Source organism: Melanotaenia boesemani, chromosome 19, assembly GCF_017639745.1.
Source record: "Melanotaenia boesemani isolate fMelBoe1 chromosome 19, fMelBoe1.pri, whole genome shotgun sequence".
In the NCBI taxonomy this organism is placed as follows: Eukaryota; Metazoa; Chordata; class Actinopteri; order Atheriniformes; family Melanotaeniidae; genus Melanotaenia; species Melanotaenia boesemani.
The window spans coordinates 28,576,071-28,592,332 of record NC_055700.1 but is presented as its reverse complement, the minus strand read 5'-3'; the positions used below and the strand labels follow the sequence as shown (position 1 = coordinate 28,592,332).

The 16,262-nt window shown below is 43.4% G+C and overlaps 1 protein-coding gene across 1 annotated transcript; it reads left to right on the top strand.

The window, feature by feature from the left end:
• The first annotated feature begins 51 nt into the window (after window positions 1-51).
• Window positions 52-14,182, top strand: smyd1a (SET and MYND domain containing 1a). The gene is made up of 10 exons (XM_041969555.1): window positions 52-457; window positions 7,465-7,641; window positions 8,295-8,508; window positions 9,616-9,746; window positions 10,981-11,019; window positions 11,427-11,616; window positions 11,712-11,804; window positions 11,882-12,045; window positions 13,237-13,405; window positions 13,485-14,182. The coding sequence occupies exons 1-10, from the start codon at window positions 321-323 to the stop codon at window positions 13,575-13,577; spliced, it is 1,407 nt and encodes a 468-aa protein (XP_041825489.1). The 5' UTR covers window positions 52-320; the 3' UTR covers window positions 13,578-14,182.
• Window positions 14,183-16,262: the final 2,080 nt, after the last annotated feature.

The window sequence follows — 16,262 nt, the reverse complement described above, 5'->3', positions numbered from 1 at the left end:
CATGTGCCTCTGACAGACAACCACAGCTGCCTGGGACTAAAATACCTCGGGAGGAACCGACCCAAACAAGGGACGACTCCCATGATGACACCCTCCCCATCCCTCCCCCCTCAGGCTCCTTCCCACTCTGGGTGGGAAGGTGGTCCAAGCCCTAGAGAGGACAAAATTATTTTTGGCTTTAGCGATAGTTTGACCAAGGAGGTGGGGGGGTGGGGTGCTGAAGGTTTTGTGAGGATTTCATTAGAAGTGTGCACTCCCTCAGCCTGGCCCACCTTCTGCTGCTCTGTCCTCCGTCTCCTGGGTTTTGTTTGGCCAGTACAATGACCGTAGGGAACATGGAGAAGGCTCAGCTCTTTGATGCTGGGAAGAAAGGTCGAGGCCTGAGGGCCACCAAAGGGCTCAAAACAGGGGAAGTGGTCTTCGCAGAAGCCAGTTACTCTGCAGTGGTCTTTGATAGGTAAGTGTCTACTGCTTCAGACTGACCGGTAGAGAAGCTGTTTTTGCAGACGTTGCTGCCACTCTGCTGAAGAGTTGTAGACTTTGTCAACCTTCTCTGACCTCATATGTAGATTACAGAATTCTCATGACATCAGCAGTGCTGTCAGACTGTAATGTGAACCGGGCCATGACGTGCTTCTCGATTCAGTTGTCCAGATCAAGGACGTTCTACCGTTGCAATCAGAATTATTTCTGTTTATTTCCAATTAATATCCCTCTGAGATATTCTCACATGCACTTTTCCTTTAAAGTTTCTGGAAACACCAGAAATCCTGGAAAACAGCTGCTGAAGTTTCTGTGGAAAGTAACAACTCTGTTTTCCACACAGGAGGTTATGACAGTAGTTTGGTGACTGATTCCGTGTTTGGTTTAAAACTGGAAATAACAGACCTGTCCCAGATTGTCTGAAAGCTTTGGAGGTTTTCTAACTCAGTCAAAGTCACAGGGGCTTGAACCAGCAGCAGAAACGAGGTTAAAGCTGGAGCAGTCACCAAAGTGCTGATTCAGACGTACACCAAGATGTAAAACTGACTTTAAAAATAGAAACTTCATTCTTTGATCATCTTTAGAGGAATCGTGTGATGGATGCAACTTCTTTTCACAGGTTTTTGGCTCGTTTAAAAGTGTGGAAAGTGTTGTGAGGAGCTCCATGTTCTCCCATTCATGTTTATAATCCCCAGGGCAGAGGAACCAAAGAATTAGGTTGTGTTCTTGATAACTTTGGACTAATTCAGCATGGGAAACGGGACACTCTCTGGATCTAGTCATCTCAAAAGGTCTGAATATTTCCAAGGTTGTGGTGATGGATGTCAGATCATTCCTGTTGTTGTCAAAAAAAAAAAAAAAAAAAAAATGCCCAGGCTGCAGTTATCAAAAACTGTATTGGTGAAAATACCAGTGAAATGTTTAGTTGACAAATGCAACATAATTTTTCTGACATCATTGCAATAATAATGCTTGTTTGTCACCGTTGACAGGTTAGGTAATACTCCTGTCAGTAACCCCATAACCCAGTTTGCTTCCTTCTTTACTGGCAAAGTTCAGAAAATCAGGCAGTCAGTTGCTCCCACTCTAGGGGCAGGATGTACACACGAGGAAAAAATTGTTGGTACCATTCGGTTAGTGAAAAAAAACTCACAATGGTCACAGAAATAACTTGAATCTGACAAAAGTAATAATAAATAAAAATTCTATGAAATTTAACCAATGAAAGTCAGACATTGCTTTTCAATCATGCTTCAACAGAATTATTAAAAAAAATAAACTCGTGAAACAGGACTGGACAAAAATGATGGTACCATTAACTTAATATTTTGTTCCACAACCTTTTGAGGCATCACTGCAAATAAACGATTCCTGTAACTGTAAATAAGACTTCTGCACCTCTCAGCAGGTATTTTGGCCCACTCCTCACTGGCCAGCACATTTCTCTCTAGAATTCCTTGATAGTCTTGAGATTTCATTGTACCTGCACAGATTCAAGACACCCTGTACCAGATGCAGCAAAGCAGCCCAGAACATAACAGAGCCTCCTCCATGTTCCACAGTAGGGACGGTGTTCTTTTCTTCATATGCTTTATTTTGCCGTCTGTAAACATAGAGATGATGAGCCTTGGCAAAAGTTCCATTTGTGTCTCATCTGTCCATAGGACATTCTCCCAGAAGCTTTGTGTCTTGTCAGCATGTAATTTGTCTTTTTTATGGTTTATTTTTAACAATGGTTCCTCCTTGGTCGTCTCCCATTAAGTCCACTTTGGCTCAAACAACGACGGATGGTGCGATCTGACACTGATGTTCCTTGAGCTTGAAGCTCACCTTTAATCTCTTTAGAAGTTTTTCTGGGCTCTTTTGTTACCGTTCGTATTATCCGTCTCTTTGATTTGTCGTCAATTTTCCTCCTGCGGCCACGTCCAGGGAGGTTGGCTACAGTCCCATGGATCTTAAATTTCTGAATAATATGTGCAGCTGTAGCCACAGGAACATCAAGCTGCTTGGAGATGGTCTTATAGCCTTTACCTTTAACATGCTGGTCTATAATTTTCTTTCTAATCTCCTGAGACAACTCTTTCCTTTGCTTCCTCTGGTCCATGTTGAGTGTGGTACACACCATGTCACCAAACAGCACAGTGACTACCTGTAGCCTATATATAGGCCCACTGACTGGTTACAAGCTTGTAGACACCTGTGATTCTAGTTAGTGGACACACCTTGTATTAACACGTCCCTTTGGTCACATTATTTTCAGTCTTTTCTAAGGGTACCATCATTTTTGTCCAGGCCTGTTTCATGAGTTTATTTTTTTAAATAATTCTGTTGAAACATGGTTGAAAAGCAACGTCTGACTTTTATTGGTTAAATTTCATAGAATTTTTATTTATTATTACTTTTGTCAGATTCAAGTTATTTCTGTGGCCATTGTGAGTTTTTTTTTTTTTTTTTTTTATTAACTGAAGGGTACCAACAATTTTGTCCACGTCTGTATGTCAATCAGTCCTAAAAACCTGGATGAGATCACTGACCATCTGAAAGCCACCACTTGCTGTCTTGACTCACTGCTAACCGGGTTTTTAATAATGTTTCAGAATGCAGGGCCATGAGATATTTTGCAGATTGTAAACATATTTCTGCTTTCAGGCGTCTTCCCTCAGACCCTAAAAACCATCGTCATCTAGCCACTACTGAAAAAACAAAACAGACTCATCCCTCATGAGCAGCTACAGGCCGATATCAAACCTTCCCTTTCTTAGTAAGATTCTAGAAAAAGCTGTCTGTCAGCAGCTACACAACTTCCTGATACTAAATACCCGTTCTGATGTCTACCTGTCAGGTTTTCAGCCACATCACAGCACTGAGATGCTGTAGTTAAGGTCTTTAATGAGATTAGCTCGAGCACAGATAGCGGGAACATTTCAGTCCTGGTACTGCTTGATCTCAGTGCTGAATTGGAAACAATCGACCAGAACTTCTTACTAGACTGGCTGGAAAACTGGGAACTTTCTGGCAATGTAGTTAATATTTAAAAGACAGGGACTGCTTTGTGTCTGTAGGTAACTATAAATCTGAGCAAACCAAAATAACCTGTGGAGTTCCCCAAGGCTCCATCCTGGTGCCACTGCTGTTCAAGATCTACATGCTGCCACTCGCTCACATTATGGAAACAACTAAATATATTGCCATAACTATGCTGGAGAAAAATCTACACAACCCTCTCACCAGAAGACTACAGTCCGATCCAAACTCTGAGCAACTGCATGGATCAGACTGAAGACTCGATGTGCCAGAACTTCTTGATGATGAAATGAAGACGAAACTGAAATAATAGTTTTTGGAGCCCAGGAAGAAAGATTAAAAGTCCGTACTCAGCTTCAAACAGCTAAATTAAAAACTAACAAAGCCAGAAATCCAGGAGTAATCATGGACTTAGACCTGAATGTCAAGATCTATTTAGACAGATATGAAGTCAGCCCTTTATCACTTAAAGAACATGTGGAGGATTAAAAGACTGATGACTCAGCAAGATTTATGCATTTATCTTTAGTAGACTGGACTACTGTAATGCTGTTCTCACAGGTCTCCCTATAAAGTCCATCCGACAGCAGCAGTTAGTCCAGAACGCTGCTGCTCCAGTCCTCACTAAGACCAGGATCGTAGATCCTAGAACTCCAGTCTTCACTAAGACCAGGAAAGTAGATCCTAGAACTTCAGTCCTCACTAAGACCAGGAAAGTAGATCTTAGACCTCCAGTCCTCACTAAGACCAGGAAAGTAGATCTTAGACCTCCAGTCCTCACTAAGACCAGGAAAGTAGATCCTAGAATTCCAGTCTTCACTAAGACCAGGAAAGTAGATCCTAGAACTCCAGTCCTCACTAAGACCAGGAAAGTAGATCTTAGACCTCCAGTCCTCACTAAGACCAGGAAAGTAGATCCTAGAACTCCAGTCCTCACTAAGACCAGGAAAGTAGATCCTAGAATTCCAGTCTTCACTAAGACCAGGAAAGTAGATCCTAGAATTCCAGTCTTCACTAAGACCAGGAAAGTAGATCCTAGAACTCCAGTCCTCACTAAGACCAGGAAAGTAGATCCTAGAACTCCAGTCCTCAGATCTTTACACCGGCTTCCTGTCTGGCAAAGAATTGATTTCTAAATCCTGCTGTTAGTTTACAAAGACCTGAATGGTTTAGGACCAAAATCCATTCAAGATCTTCTGGTCCGTTATGGACCAACCAGATCCCTCAGGTCATCGGGGTCAGGTCTACTTTCTGTTCCCAGATTCAGAACTAAACATGAAGAGGCAGCGTTCAGCTTTTATGCTCCTCACATGTGGAACAAACTCCATGAAAACTGCAGGTCTGCTGACTCAGCAGTTTTAAATAATGGTAAAAACTTTCAGGTTCCACCTTTTCTGAAAACAACTGTTAATTGCTCACACTGGAACTTTTATTTCTTGCATTTATTGAAGGTTTTTTGTCTTCACTTAACTTCTTTTTTTACATTTCTTTTAACGTACTTTTAAATCCTTCTTCATCCTGCTGTTGTGCTTTTAATGTTTTATGTAACGTACTTTAAAAATGGTCTTGTACATGACATGTGCTATACAAATAAATTTGCCTTGCCACTATGCAGGGCTCTGAGTCTGCAGTCTTTAGCCAAACAGTAAACAAGTCTGTTATTTTCAATACCTTTTATGGGCAGAAAAAGAATGATAAGTTTATTAAATTCTTTTAAAATACCTTAATCATTGAGTATGTTAGATGTTTTTTAGGTTGAATTAGTTTGTCCAAATTTTTCTCCATAAGTTCTTTTTCTAAGTTAGAACCGATCCAGAGGTAGTGAACTGTATGAACTGGTCAATTTGATATTCTGACATGTTCCTGAAAACTGTTGCTTGGATATTTAAGCTGAGCACATTTGAAAAAGTGATAGCCAGACAGTGATCTAGTGGCAGCGTATTTACAGGCTTATCAGAGCTGTGAGATGCTGCAGGTAGAGGAGCTGTCAGGACACCTACAGATACAGATTCTTTCTTTCTTTCTTTCTTTCGCTCTTTCTTTCTTTCTTTCTTTCTTTCTTTCTTTCTTTCTTTCTTTCTTTCTTTCTTTCTTTCTTTCGCTCTTTCTTTCTTTCTTTCTTTCTTTCTTTCTTTCTTTCTTTCTTTCTTTCTTTCTTTCTTTCTCTCTTTCTTTCTTTCGCTCTTTCATTCTTTCTTTCTTTCTTTCTTTCAAATAGACAGCTGACATTAAAGAATACTGATGTGTAGATTAGTCAGATTTTTAGCCATTGTCTAATTTCCATCTGTTATCTTTTGGCGGGTTTATGTCATTTACAGCAATAATCTTTAAAAAAAGCCCAACATAAATACTGGGGCCTTCACTTGCAGCACTATTTCTTTGTAGGTGTTGTCTTCCTAATTGCCTCTTTTTTCCACGTGTCTGTTTCAGCTGTACAACAGCAAGTGAAATTGATTCTCTGTGTTTCTTCCTAACTGGACAGACTGATATCCCACAATTGGGACTGACTTGAGTTACATGCTAATGATTATTTAAGCAGTGTTTATATTGCACATTCACTATTAAAAACTGCACCAAACAGTACAATAAAATAAGTAATGTAAATTATGAAGCCCACAGGAGGTTATGTAAGGATGCTTTTCATTGATTTTAGTTCAGCTTTCAACACTATAGTCCCCACCACGCTCCACTCCAAGCTGCTCAGCCTGTAGCTGAACTCACCTGGTGTGCCTGGATCCTAGACTTCCTGTCAAACAGAACTCAGGTGGTGTGGGTGGGCCGGCACACCTCCAGCCAACAAAACCCTCAACACCGGATCTCCTCAGCCCTCTGCTCTTCTCCATGTACACTCATGGCTGTGTAGCCATGGATAGCTCCAACACCATAGTGAAGCTCGCGGACCACACTGTGGTGGTTGGTTGCATCAACAGCCATGATGAGCAGGCGTAAACTGGCAGAGTGGTGCCAGGCTAACAACCTCCTGCTAAATGTAAATACAACTAAGGAGATGATTGTCAACTATGGGAGGAGACAGCAGATGAACTAAACCCCTCTGAGGATTAATGGGACTCTGGTGGAGAGGGTGTGCACATCACCAAGGATCTAACCTGGACAGCCAGGCGAAGAAGGCGGGGCAGTGCCTTCATCACCTCAGAAAACTGACGAAGTTCAGAGTCTCTCTGAAAATCACGAGGATGTTCCTCACTAAAGTGGTGGAGAGTGTTCTGACTGGTTACATCACCCACTGGGATGAGAACATTACTGGTCGTGACCGGAGGGCCCTGCAGAGGGTGCTGAGGTCAGCAGAGCGTACCAAGGGTGCAACCCTCCCCACCCTCAAGGAGATCTTCATGAGGAGAACAGCCTGATCATGAGAGACCCTCATCATCCTAACAACAGTGTGTTGAAGGGGCTGCGGTCAGGCCGGCGTCTACGGCTCATTAAGGCAAACACAGAGAGACTCAGGAGGAGCTTCTTCCCTCAGGCTGGCAGAACTTTGAACTTTACCCTGTAGTGACCCTGGCTGGTGTCCTACCTTCTGCTGGAAAACACTCACATTTACTCATGTCATTTTAACAAGGTTTATATTTTGCCCTAAATATTGTATATACACTACATATATATATATATATATATATATATATATATATATATATATATATATATATATATATATATATATATATGATTTCATTGTGTGCTGTCATTTAGCAGTGCAAGAAGTTTAACACTATCCTCAGTCCAGCTTTGGACTGTGCAGACTATCTGAGGTTTATCTGTGAAGGATAAACCTCAGACAGATGTTATCACTGAGGATAACATCTGTTAATATCACTTAAACCACTTTTAGACTATAGTTTGTTTTTCATTGTATTTGTATATGGTAAATGTAATCAAACACAGAAAGCCTCTGCATGTTGTGATGTGAGTGAAGATATAACCAGGTTTCTGTCTCAGTTTGGCCACCCAGGTATGCCACAGCTGTTTCCGCCGTCAGGCCAAACTGCACCGCTGTGCTCAGTGTCGCTTTGCTCACTACTGCGACCGAACCTGCCAGACAGCATGCTGGGATGAACACAAGCAAGAATGTGGAGCCATTAAGAAGACCGGAAAGGCCCCCAACGAGAACATCCGGTAAGACAGGAAGAGAGGAAGCTGCACGGGATGAGTAAGGAAAGCTCACCTAACACGCCTCTGATTGGTTGGATGAATAAAACTACTGGTTGAAAACTGGACGGAGGGACGGACAGACAGACAGATAAATACACAAATACAGCCTGAACTTAAACCATTGAAGCTTGTCACAAATTTATTACAAACTGCTTCCAGTTTTTTAAATTATCATAATATAACGGGAAACCAAAGAACGGACTGAGACAATGCTGAGTTTGGATTCAGCATCCATACCTCAAAATAAATTACAATGAACTTTCTGATGAACTTTTCATGCTGCTCCATCATCGGCTCAGAATTCAGTCTCCATGGTACGGTGTTTGTTTTCAACTACCTGCAGACCACGTTATGTTCGGATAGTGAACACAAACATAAAACCTTAAAACCATCAGTAAAGTTGTTCATTTATCATTTTACTGAAAACTTTTTCCACTGAGACGCCAGAACAGTCAGCGTAGAAATGAAAACACAGTCCCCAGAACCCTGATTTCCGTTTATCAGACATTTATTATTCTTTTATTTCTGTAGACAGTAGACCTTTACTGGAGTGAATCTTTTAGATTTATTCTAACATGTTTGCTGTGAGCGCTCTAACTGTCTGTATCTCTGTCCAGCCTGGCTGCCCGTGTGCTGTGGCGTATTCATAAGGACAATGGCGTTGCAGCAGACAGTCAGCTGGTATCAGTGGACCAGCTGCAGGACCACGTAGACGACCTGCCTGAGGATGAAGTGAAGAAGCTCCAGACTAATGTGCACAGCTTCCTGCAGTACTGGTCTTATGGACGGAAGCAGCACTCAGCTGAATTCATTTCTCACATCTTTGGCATCGTTAGTCCTGTTTATTATTTATCACAAGATGCCATGTCTGTCCGCCATGCTAACTGCTTCATCCCTTCCTCCTCTTCCTCTCTGTCCGCCATGCTAACTGCTTCATCCCTTCCTCCTCTTCCTCTCTGTCCGCCATGCTAACTGCTTCATCCCTTCCTCTTCTTCCTCTCTGTCTGCCATGCTAACTGCTTCATCCCTTCCTCTTCTTCCTCTCTGTCTGCCATGCTAACTGCTTCATCCCTTCCTCCTCTTCCTCTCTGTCCGCCATGCTAACTGCTTCATCCCTTCCTCTTCTTCCTCTCTGTCCTCCATGCTAACTGCTTCATCCCTTCCTCCTCTTCCTCTCTGTCCGCCATGCTAACTGCTTCATCCCTTCCTCCTCTTCCTCTCTGTCCGCCATGCTAACTGCTTCATCCCTTCCTCCTCTTCCTCTCTGTCCGCCATGCTAACTGCTTCATCCCTTCCTCTTCTTCCTCTCTGTCCGCCATGCTAACTGCTTCATCCCTTCCTCCTCTTCCTCTCTGTCCGCCATGCTAACTGCTTCATCCCTTCCTCTTCTTCCTCTCTGTCTGCCATGCTAACTGCTTCATCCCTTCCTCTTCTTCCTCTCTGTCTGCCATGCTAACTGCTTCATCCCTTCCTCCTCTTCCTCTCTGTCCGCCATGCTAACTGCTTCATCCCTTCCTCCTCTTCCTCTCTGTCTGCCATGCTAACTGCTTCATCCCTTCCTCCTCTTCCTCTCTGTCCGCCATGCTAACTGCTTCATCCCTTCCTCTTCTTCCTCTCTGTCTGCCATGCTAACTGCTTCATCCCTTCCTCCTCTTCCTCTCTGTCCGCCATGCTAACTGCTTCATCCCTTCCTCTTCTTCCTCTCTGTCCGCCATGCTAACTGCTTCATCCCTTCCTCTTCTTCCTCTCTGTCCGCCATGCTAACTGCTTCATCCCTTCCTCCTCTTCCTCTCTGTCCGCCATGCTAACTGCTTCATCCCTTCCTCTTCTTCCTCTCTGTCTGCCATGCTAACTGCTTCATCCCTTCCTCTTCTTCCTCTCTGTCTGCCATGCTAACTGCTTCATCCCTGCCTCCTCCTCCTCTGTCTGTCCCTGCAGATCAAGTGTAATGGGTTTACTCTGAGTGACCAGCGAGGGTTGCAGGCTGTTGGTGTGGGTCTTTTTCCCAACCTGTGCCTGGTCAATCATGACTGCTGGCCCAACTGCACCGTCGTCCTCAACCATGGAAAGTAGGTACCAGGCTTATTGTTGGTCAGGAGACAGATGATGGTTGAGAGATTAATCGTGTATTATTTTATTCAACATGTTAAACAAATACCTGGATATTTCAGAGTGTCTGGACTCAAGTAATCACATTATAACAGACTGAACACACAGAACACACACAGTGTGTTCAAATACCATCCATCCATCCATCCATCCATCCATCCATCCATCTGTCCAGGTTTTTCCTTCCATCTCATCCCTCTCTTCACAACAATGAACCATGTAACAGACCTCCATTCTTCTGTCCATCTCCTGCGTCAATTAGCCATTAGTCAGGAACTCCTCCCTGACCCTGAAGGAGTGATCCCCCCTTCGTTAACTGAGAACGATTTAAAAGTATTAATACTGTGAACTACTTCAGTATCCATGGGCTGTCAGTGATGTGTGTGGTTACAACCCGATAAGTAAAGTCCAGTTAGCCCCAGCAAGTCCTCCATATAGCAGATGTCAGAGGATGTTCTCTGTTAAATCGCTGCTAACAACCCCTCTGAAACCCCCTCAGGCAGACTTGGTCAGCTTGTGTTTGAGTGGTTTAGTGCAGCTCCACAGCGTTGGCTTCTACAGATAGCATCAGCTGTTGATGATGGACCTCTGGTATGGAGGACCGGAACTGCCTAAATAAAAATAAATACAGAAATAAAAAAGTCATATTATTTAATACATAAAATGTGTCATAAAATAATATTTTTGTTGCAATTTTCAGTTGTAATTTAAAATTGTATGAATACTTTTATTAATTTACTATTCAATTTGTAGTTTTATTTATTTAATTAGTGCTTTTATTTATTTTATTTTATTTTTTTATTTTTTTTTATCTTATAGTTAATGTATTTTCCCTTTTCCAGTAATTTTTTTCTATAATTTATTGGCACATTAATTGGTTTAATGTACTTTTATATTTCCATATTTATGTTCTGTTTAGATAGTTTAGGTGCTTAATAGCCCAGTTCCAGGCTGGAAGAATTTGATGGTAGGAACATTTCTTCCTGCAGAACTTGAAAAGAACAGCGTTCCTGTCCACAGCTCCGTCTGGGCTTTTTTTATGTAAATCTCTCATTCATGGGGTCAAGAATGATCATCTGTCTCCAAATCTAACAAACTCACTATGGCTATAGGAAGCAAGTATGTATGTTTATATGTGGGGGAGCATACCAGCTCATTGAAGGCTTGATGAACTTAATTCTGTCTTTTTTGCAGCCAGTCAGCTTTGAGTTCTGCTCTTCACTCTCAGAGGAGGTACGTATCATAGATGTTTACCACTCAACCTCCATCTGATGAAAACTACTGACATCCAGGCTGAAATCTTTGTGCAAATTCAGCTTCAGCAAAATTCCACTCATGATTACTTTATCATCACTACTAACTGAGCTTTGTTGAGAGAATGATTTTTTAAATGACTGCCTTTGTTTTTATTGACATGTTTCTCAGCATCCTTTTAAAGTTGGGTTTGTTTAACAGTCTGGTTCTGTGGTGTGGGTGGGAAACTGCATGTGTATCCAGAATAGAGATGTTTTCCTGGATTTTTCCTGGTACATGCTGAACGGACTGCTGAAGTCTGCTTACTGTATCTGGACACGCAGACTCAGAAAAGACTTACAACCAAATCCCAGAAACAAATCTCATTCCAACCTCCTCTCCTCCAGGATTGAGCTGCGAGCTCTGGGGGAGATGGGTGAGGGTGCGGAGCTTACCGTCAGCTACGTGGATTTCCTCAACCTGTCTGCTGACCGCCAGAAGCAGCTGAGGGATCATTTCCACTTTGAATGCAGCTGCAAGCACTGCAGCGAGCACATTGGTGATGGTTTGATGTCTGCAGCTGCAGAAGGCTGCAAGGTTAGTGGAAACATGACGGACACCTTCATGAGATGTTCCCAGTTTTATTTAATTTATTTTGTAAAATAGTTTTTCTCTTTGTTTCTGTCCTTCAGCTCTCTGCTGATCAGGTGAAAGAGGTTACTGCCTTCAGTAAGGAGAGTCTGGAGAAGATTGAAAGGTCCCGTATTGAAGGGGACTTCATTGAGGTACAGGACCATCTCTGCCGCCAGGTTCCCCTGTGACGGCTGTAACTCCTCCTGAACTTCTCCTCTATCCTCTTCAGGTGTTGAAGTTGTGTCATGAGTGTCTGGAGAAGCAGGAGAACGCCCTGGCTGATACTCACCTGTATAAGCTGCGTGTGCTCAGCGTCGCCAGTGAGGTGCTGTCATACATGAGGCAGTTCTCTGAAGCTGCAGCCTACGCCCACAGGATGGTGGACGGATACACGTAAGTCATGATGAACAGTCTGAACAGAGTATCTGGGTTTTGTTCCCTTTTTCTTTATACACAAATCTCTCTTAATTATTCTGGCTAATGATAGCTACTTACTTTTGTTGATTCTATTACGTTTAAAACAAGGGAAATGTTGAACCAGCCTGAACTGCTTCTATTTATAATAATCAGAATCAGAATATTTTATCAATCCCGGAGGAAATTGTGTGCACACAAGTAATTGAAGGAAGTTTATCCAAGTTATTTATCCAAGTTAATTTATTAAGTTAGTTCAACTTGGCAGTCAGATAATTTCTCTAAACTGTGCAAAGGCTTGTGGAAAATATATATTCAGCAGGATTTAAACCTTGTGATTAGCCTGTAAACGTGTGTTCTGTGCTTTGCTTCCTGTGTTGTGTGTTTACCTACATGCTTACATTTAGATAATGTTGTTGGAATTTTCTGGTTTGGTACCATGAGTGTGAAATAAAAATATTGACTGACATCTATAGATGTCGTTATCAGCGAGGTATCCAGGACATTTTTAACTGGGTGGGGGTTTTCAGTAGATAGACTACAACGTTCAGCAGGACCGTTATTAGCTTTGGTTAGAATCAGTGTGGGAACTACAGGGATTCTTGGGTGTCTTTAAACTCTTTTTTGATATTGTCACAAACAAAACTGTTTACAGATTTTGAAAAATCTTATATCAGATATGAACTTTGAAAAAAACTAAGTGATATAACAAACAGAAAAGTTTTTTTTTTATCTTTCAGAGTAAAGAAAGAATTTAAACGTGACTCATTTTGCAGAGGAGACACACAGAAAGACCAATAATTAACCAACAAACAAAGTTTGAACAAAGTTCACACAGGATAACAGGGTTACCACCGAACTCTCAAACCCACCCATGTCTGCCATTTTCACACTGGTTAACCACACACAGAACACTGGATCTGTATCAATAAACCTGGCAAGCAACCAAGCAGAACTGGGGTGGTACCAGCGGTGGCCGGTGGAAATTCTGGGTCATGCCACTGCTTCAGATGGAAAACACTTCTTATTTTAATTTTGTTCATGGTTCGTTATCATGAACCATTTGTTTTGGATTACAAAACAAAAGTAGGAAAAACGTGTTTTTTTTAAATGAAAAAACAAACTTTCTGAATGTACATGGAGCCTTTTGTTCTTGATCTTGTTGGACAGGAAGTTGTACCACCCCCATAACGCCCTGCTGGGGCTGGCCATCATGAGGGCAGGTGTCACCCACTGGCATGCAGGGCAGATTGAAAAGGGCCACAGCTTGATCTGCAAAGCCTACAGCATCCTGATGGTCACTCACGGACCCAACCACTCCATCACCAGAGACCTGGAGGTATTTCCTTCACACCTGTCCTGAAAACGTCTGGTAGCAGACCAGGTTTTAACCATCATGTCTTCTGGAACACTTTCAGTCCATGCGCAGCCAGACTGAGGCGGAGCTGAAGATGCTGAAGCAAGATGAAGATGTTCATCACAACATGAAGGATGCTGGTCTGAAGAAGTAGCTCAAAGCCGACTCTGCAAACCTTCACTTCTCATCTTCCTGTCAGGGACATCCCTGCTGATATCCTGATGCAGCTCGATCATTTAAACCTGGTCCTCTGAAGAACTGCAGTCTGTCCCAAGTCTCTGAGTCTCACGTTGTTCATTATCTACAATAAAACTAAGATACTCGGGCTGTGACTGTTTACACATTGATTATGTCTTTAACATTGGAGGGTAGTTTAGTTGTTTTGTTGACGGGTTTTTCATGGAACTATCCTGGTCCGGTCCTGGCCTGCTTTGTTCACTTCATGAAGCTGAACTTCTTTCCTTACGGGTGATGTTGTTGATTCCACATTATTCCACCGAGACACTAAAACGCAGCATGAACCGACAGTGCTTGGATCCCTGGCCCCTCCACATGTTAAAATGATCAGACAGTGAACCAATATGTGGTTGTAAAACTAACTTGCTGCATAACGTTCACAGCCTGCTAATAGAAATATTCTGAAACGCATTCAGAGGTGAAACTAAATCAGTTAACTGATGCTTTTTAAGTAGGAATATTTTCCCTCAAAATCCATAAATCATGTTTTCAGATGACCTAATTTTTTCCACACCCACCATCCACTCTATCAGGTCCACCTTCTAGTACCGGGTCGGACCTTTTTAATCCTGGTGTGATAGATGAAGCAGGTGTTGGAAACCTTCCTCAGAGGTTTTCTCCATATTAACATGACAGCATCACACAGTTGCTGCAGCCATGATGAGAATCTCCCGTTCCACCACATCCCAAAGCTGCTCTACTGGACTGAGATCTGGTGTCTGTGGAGGCCGTTGGAGTCCAGTGAACTCATCGTCATGTTCTAGAAAGCAGGTGGAGATGATCTGAGCTTTGTGACATGGTGCATTATCCTGCTGGAAGTAGCATCAGAAGATGCTCCACTGTGGTCATAAAGGGATGGACATGGTCAGCAACAATACTCAGCCTGAAGGGGAAGGAGATACTGTTGATCCAAGGCAGGATGGATCCATGTTTTCATGATGTTTCCAGCAGATTCTTTTTTTTTTTTTAACTTGTCCTGTCCAGCATCATAGCAGCAAAATGATAATCTGGTTTCTGTATCGTGCTGAACTAATTTGCTCCGCCAAGGGGAGGCCTATGGGTAAGGCTCCTCTTGATAATCTGTTTCATTTATTTATTTATTTACTTTGAATCACGGAATCTATGTAATCTTGCTGAACCTGACCGGAGGGGACAGAAAAAGATGGAAAATAGCAAAAAGATGCAAAAGGGAAAGAAGAAAGGAGACAAAAAGATCAACGACAGAAGGAAACGACCCTTCAATCCACACCATCACCAGACAACAAACTGTTACACCTGTACATGAACACACCAGAAAATTTCCTACAACTTTAACAAAAAAAAACAGAGCTACTTGTCATTAAGAGTTTAAATAATAACCAAATCAAAAAGACATTATGAAAGTAACACAACAACGACCAGATACTAACTCAGGCAAAATATATATCTCTTAGTATATAAACCCACTGGACAACTCAGATACTGTCAGCATGAAGAGGATGAAGAATAAGGAGGGATCAGTGATGAGGAGTGGTGAGTGAGATCGTGCAAATGCGACCACGCCTCTATGGAGGTCAGAGGCAGACCAAGGCAGCAAGAGACCCCGTGGTCTTGGGGCACAGGTCCCAGTGGGCCAAGATCGGCAGCCGCCGGCCCCACCAGGGACCGGCCACCCAGGGCAGCCCGAGCGAAGGGCCCAGGGCCCCAGGAGCCCAGGAGCGGGCCCCCCACCCCCAAACGCAAAGGGCCTGCACCATGCCCAGGTGAACCAGAGGCCAGCACACACCCCGATGTTTCAGCCGCACACACCAGGAACCAGGACCCCCTCCCCCCACCTACTCCAATCTCCACCCCATATAGCCCCACACTCACACCCTCCCCTGTGCCATACCCACAAGCACTCACCATCACATAGTCATGTCACACACAACCCACCCGCCATGTCCCGTAGGGGACACCCCAGGCGGACCAGAGGACAGCAAGCCCCACTCCCCAGCCACCCCTCCCTCCCACCATGCCCTGTGGGAGACGTCCCCGGCGGACCAGAGAACGGCGATCCCCAGATCCGGCCCCCACCGCCATCCCCAGCCACCCCCCATCACCTCCCACCCAGATGTGGCCGACTGGGCATCGCCCAGGATCAGCAGCCCCCCATCAGCGCAGCCGCCCCAGTTTCCCAGCCCCCAGGGCAACCCCCCCCCCCCCCCCAAAGAGGAAGAAAACGAAGAGGAAGAAGATTGTTTGGGTGGTACGAGTAGTTAATGGAGAGGGAATGCAGAGAAAAAAGATGAAAAGAAAAAGTCAAATCACTCTGTTTCAGTGTGTCAGTGAGTGTGTTGCTACTGGTTCTGTTTCCACTGTCGATTTGGGAGACACTGCAGTTACACACTTATGGGCGGGAGGTGAGCCTGATGCTGTCATCCAACCTGGGCCGTGTTTGAGAAAGCGGGTTTAGTGAAAACTCTGAGTGTGTCAACCCAGAGTTGCGCTTTAAACTCAGTTTGTTTAATCTGCTTTCTGAAACAGGGCCCCGGTGAGTGGAATTCGTGTGTTAAACAGCAGATGATTTGCGTATTAAATTATATAAAACTAGCTAACTAAAGTGGTGGTTTCATACTGCTGT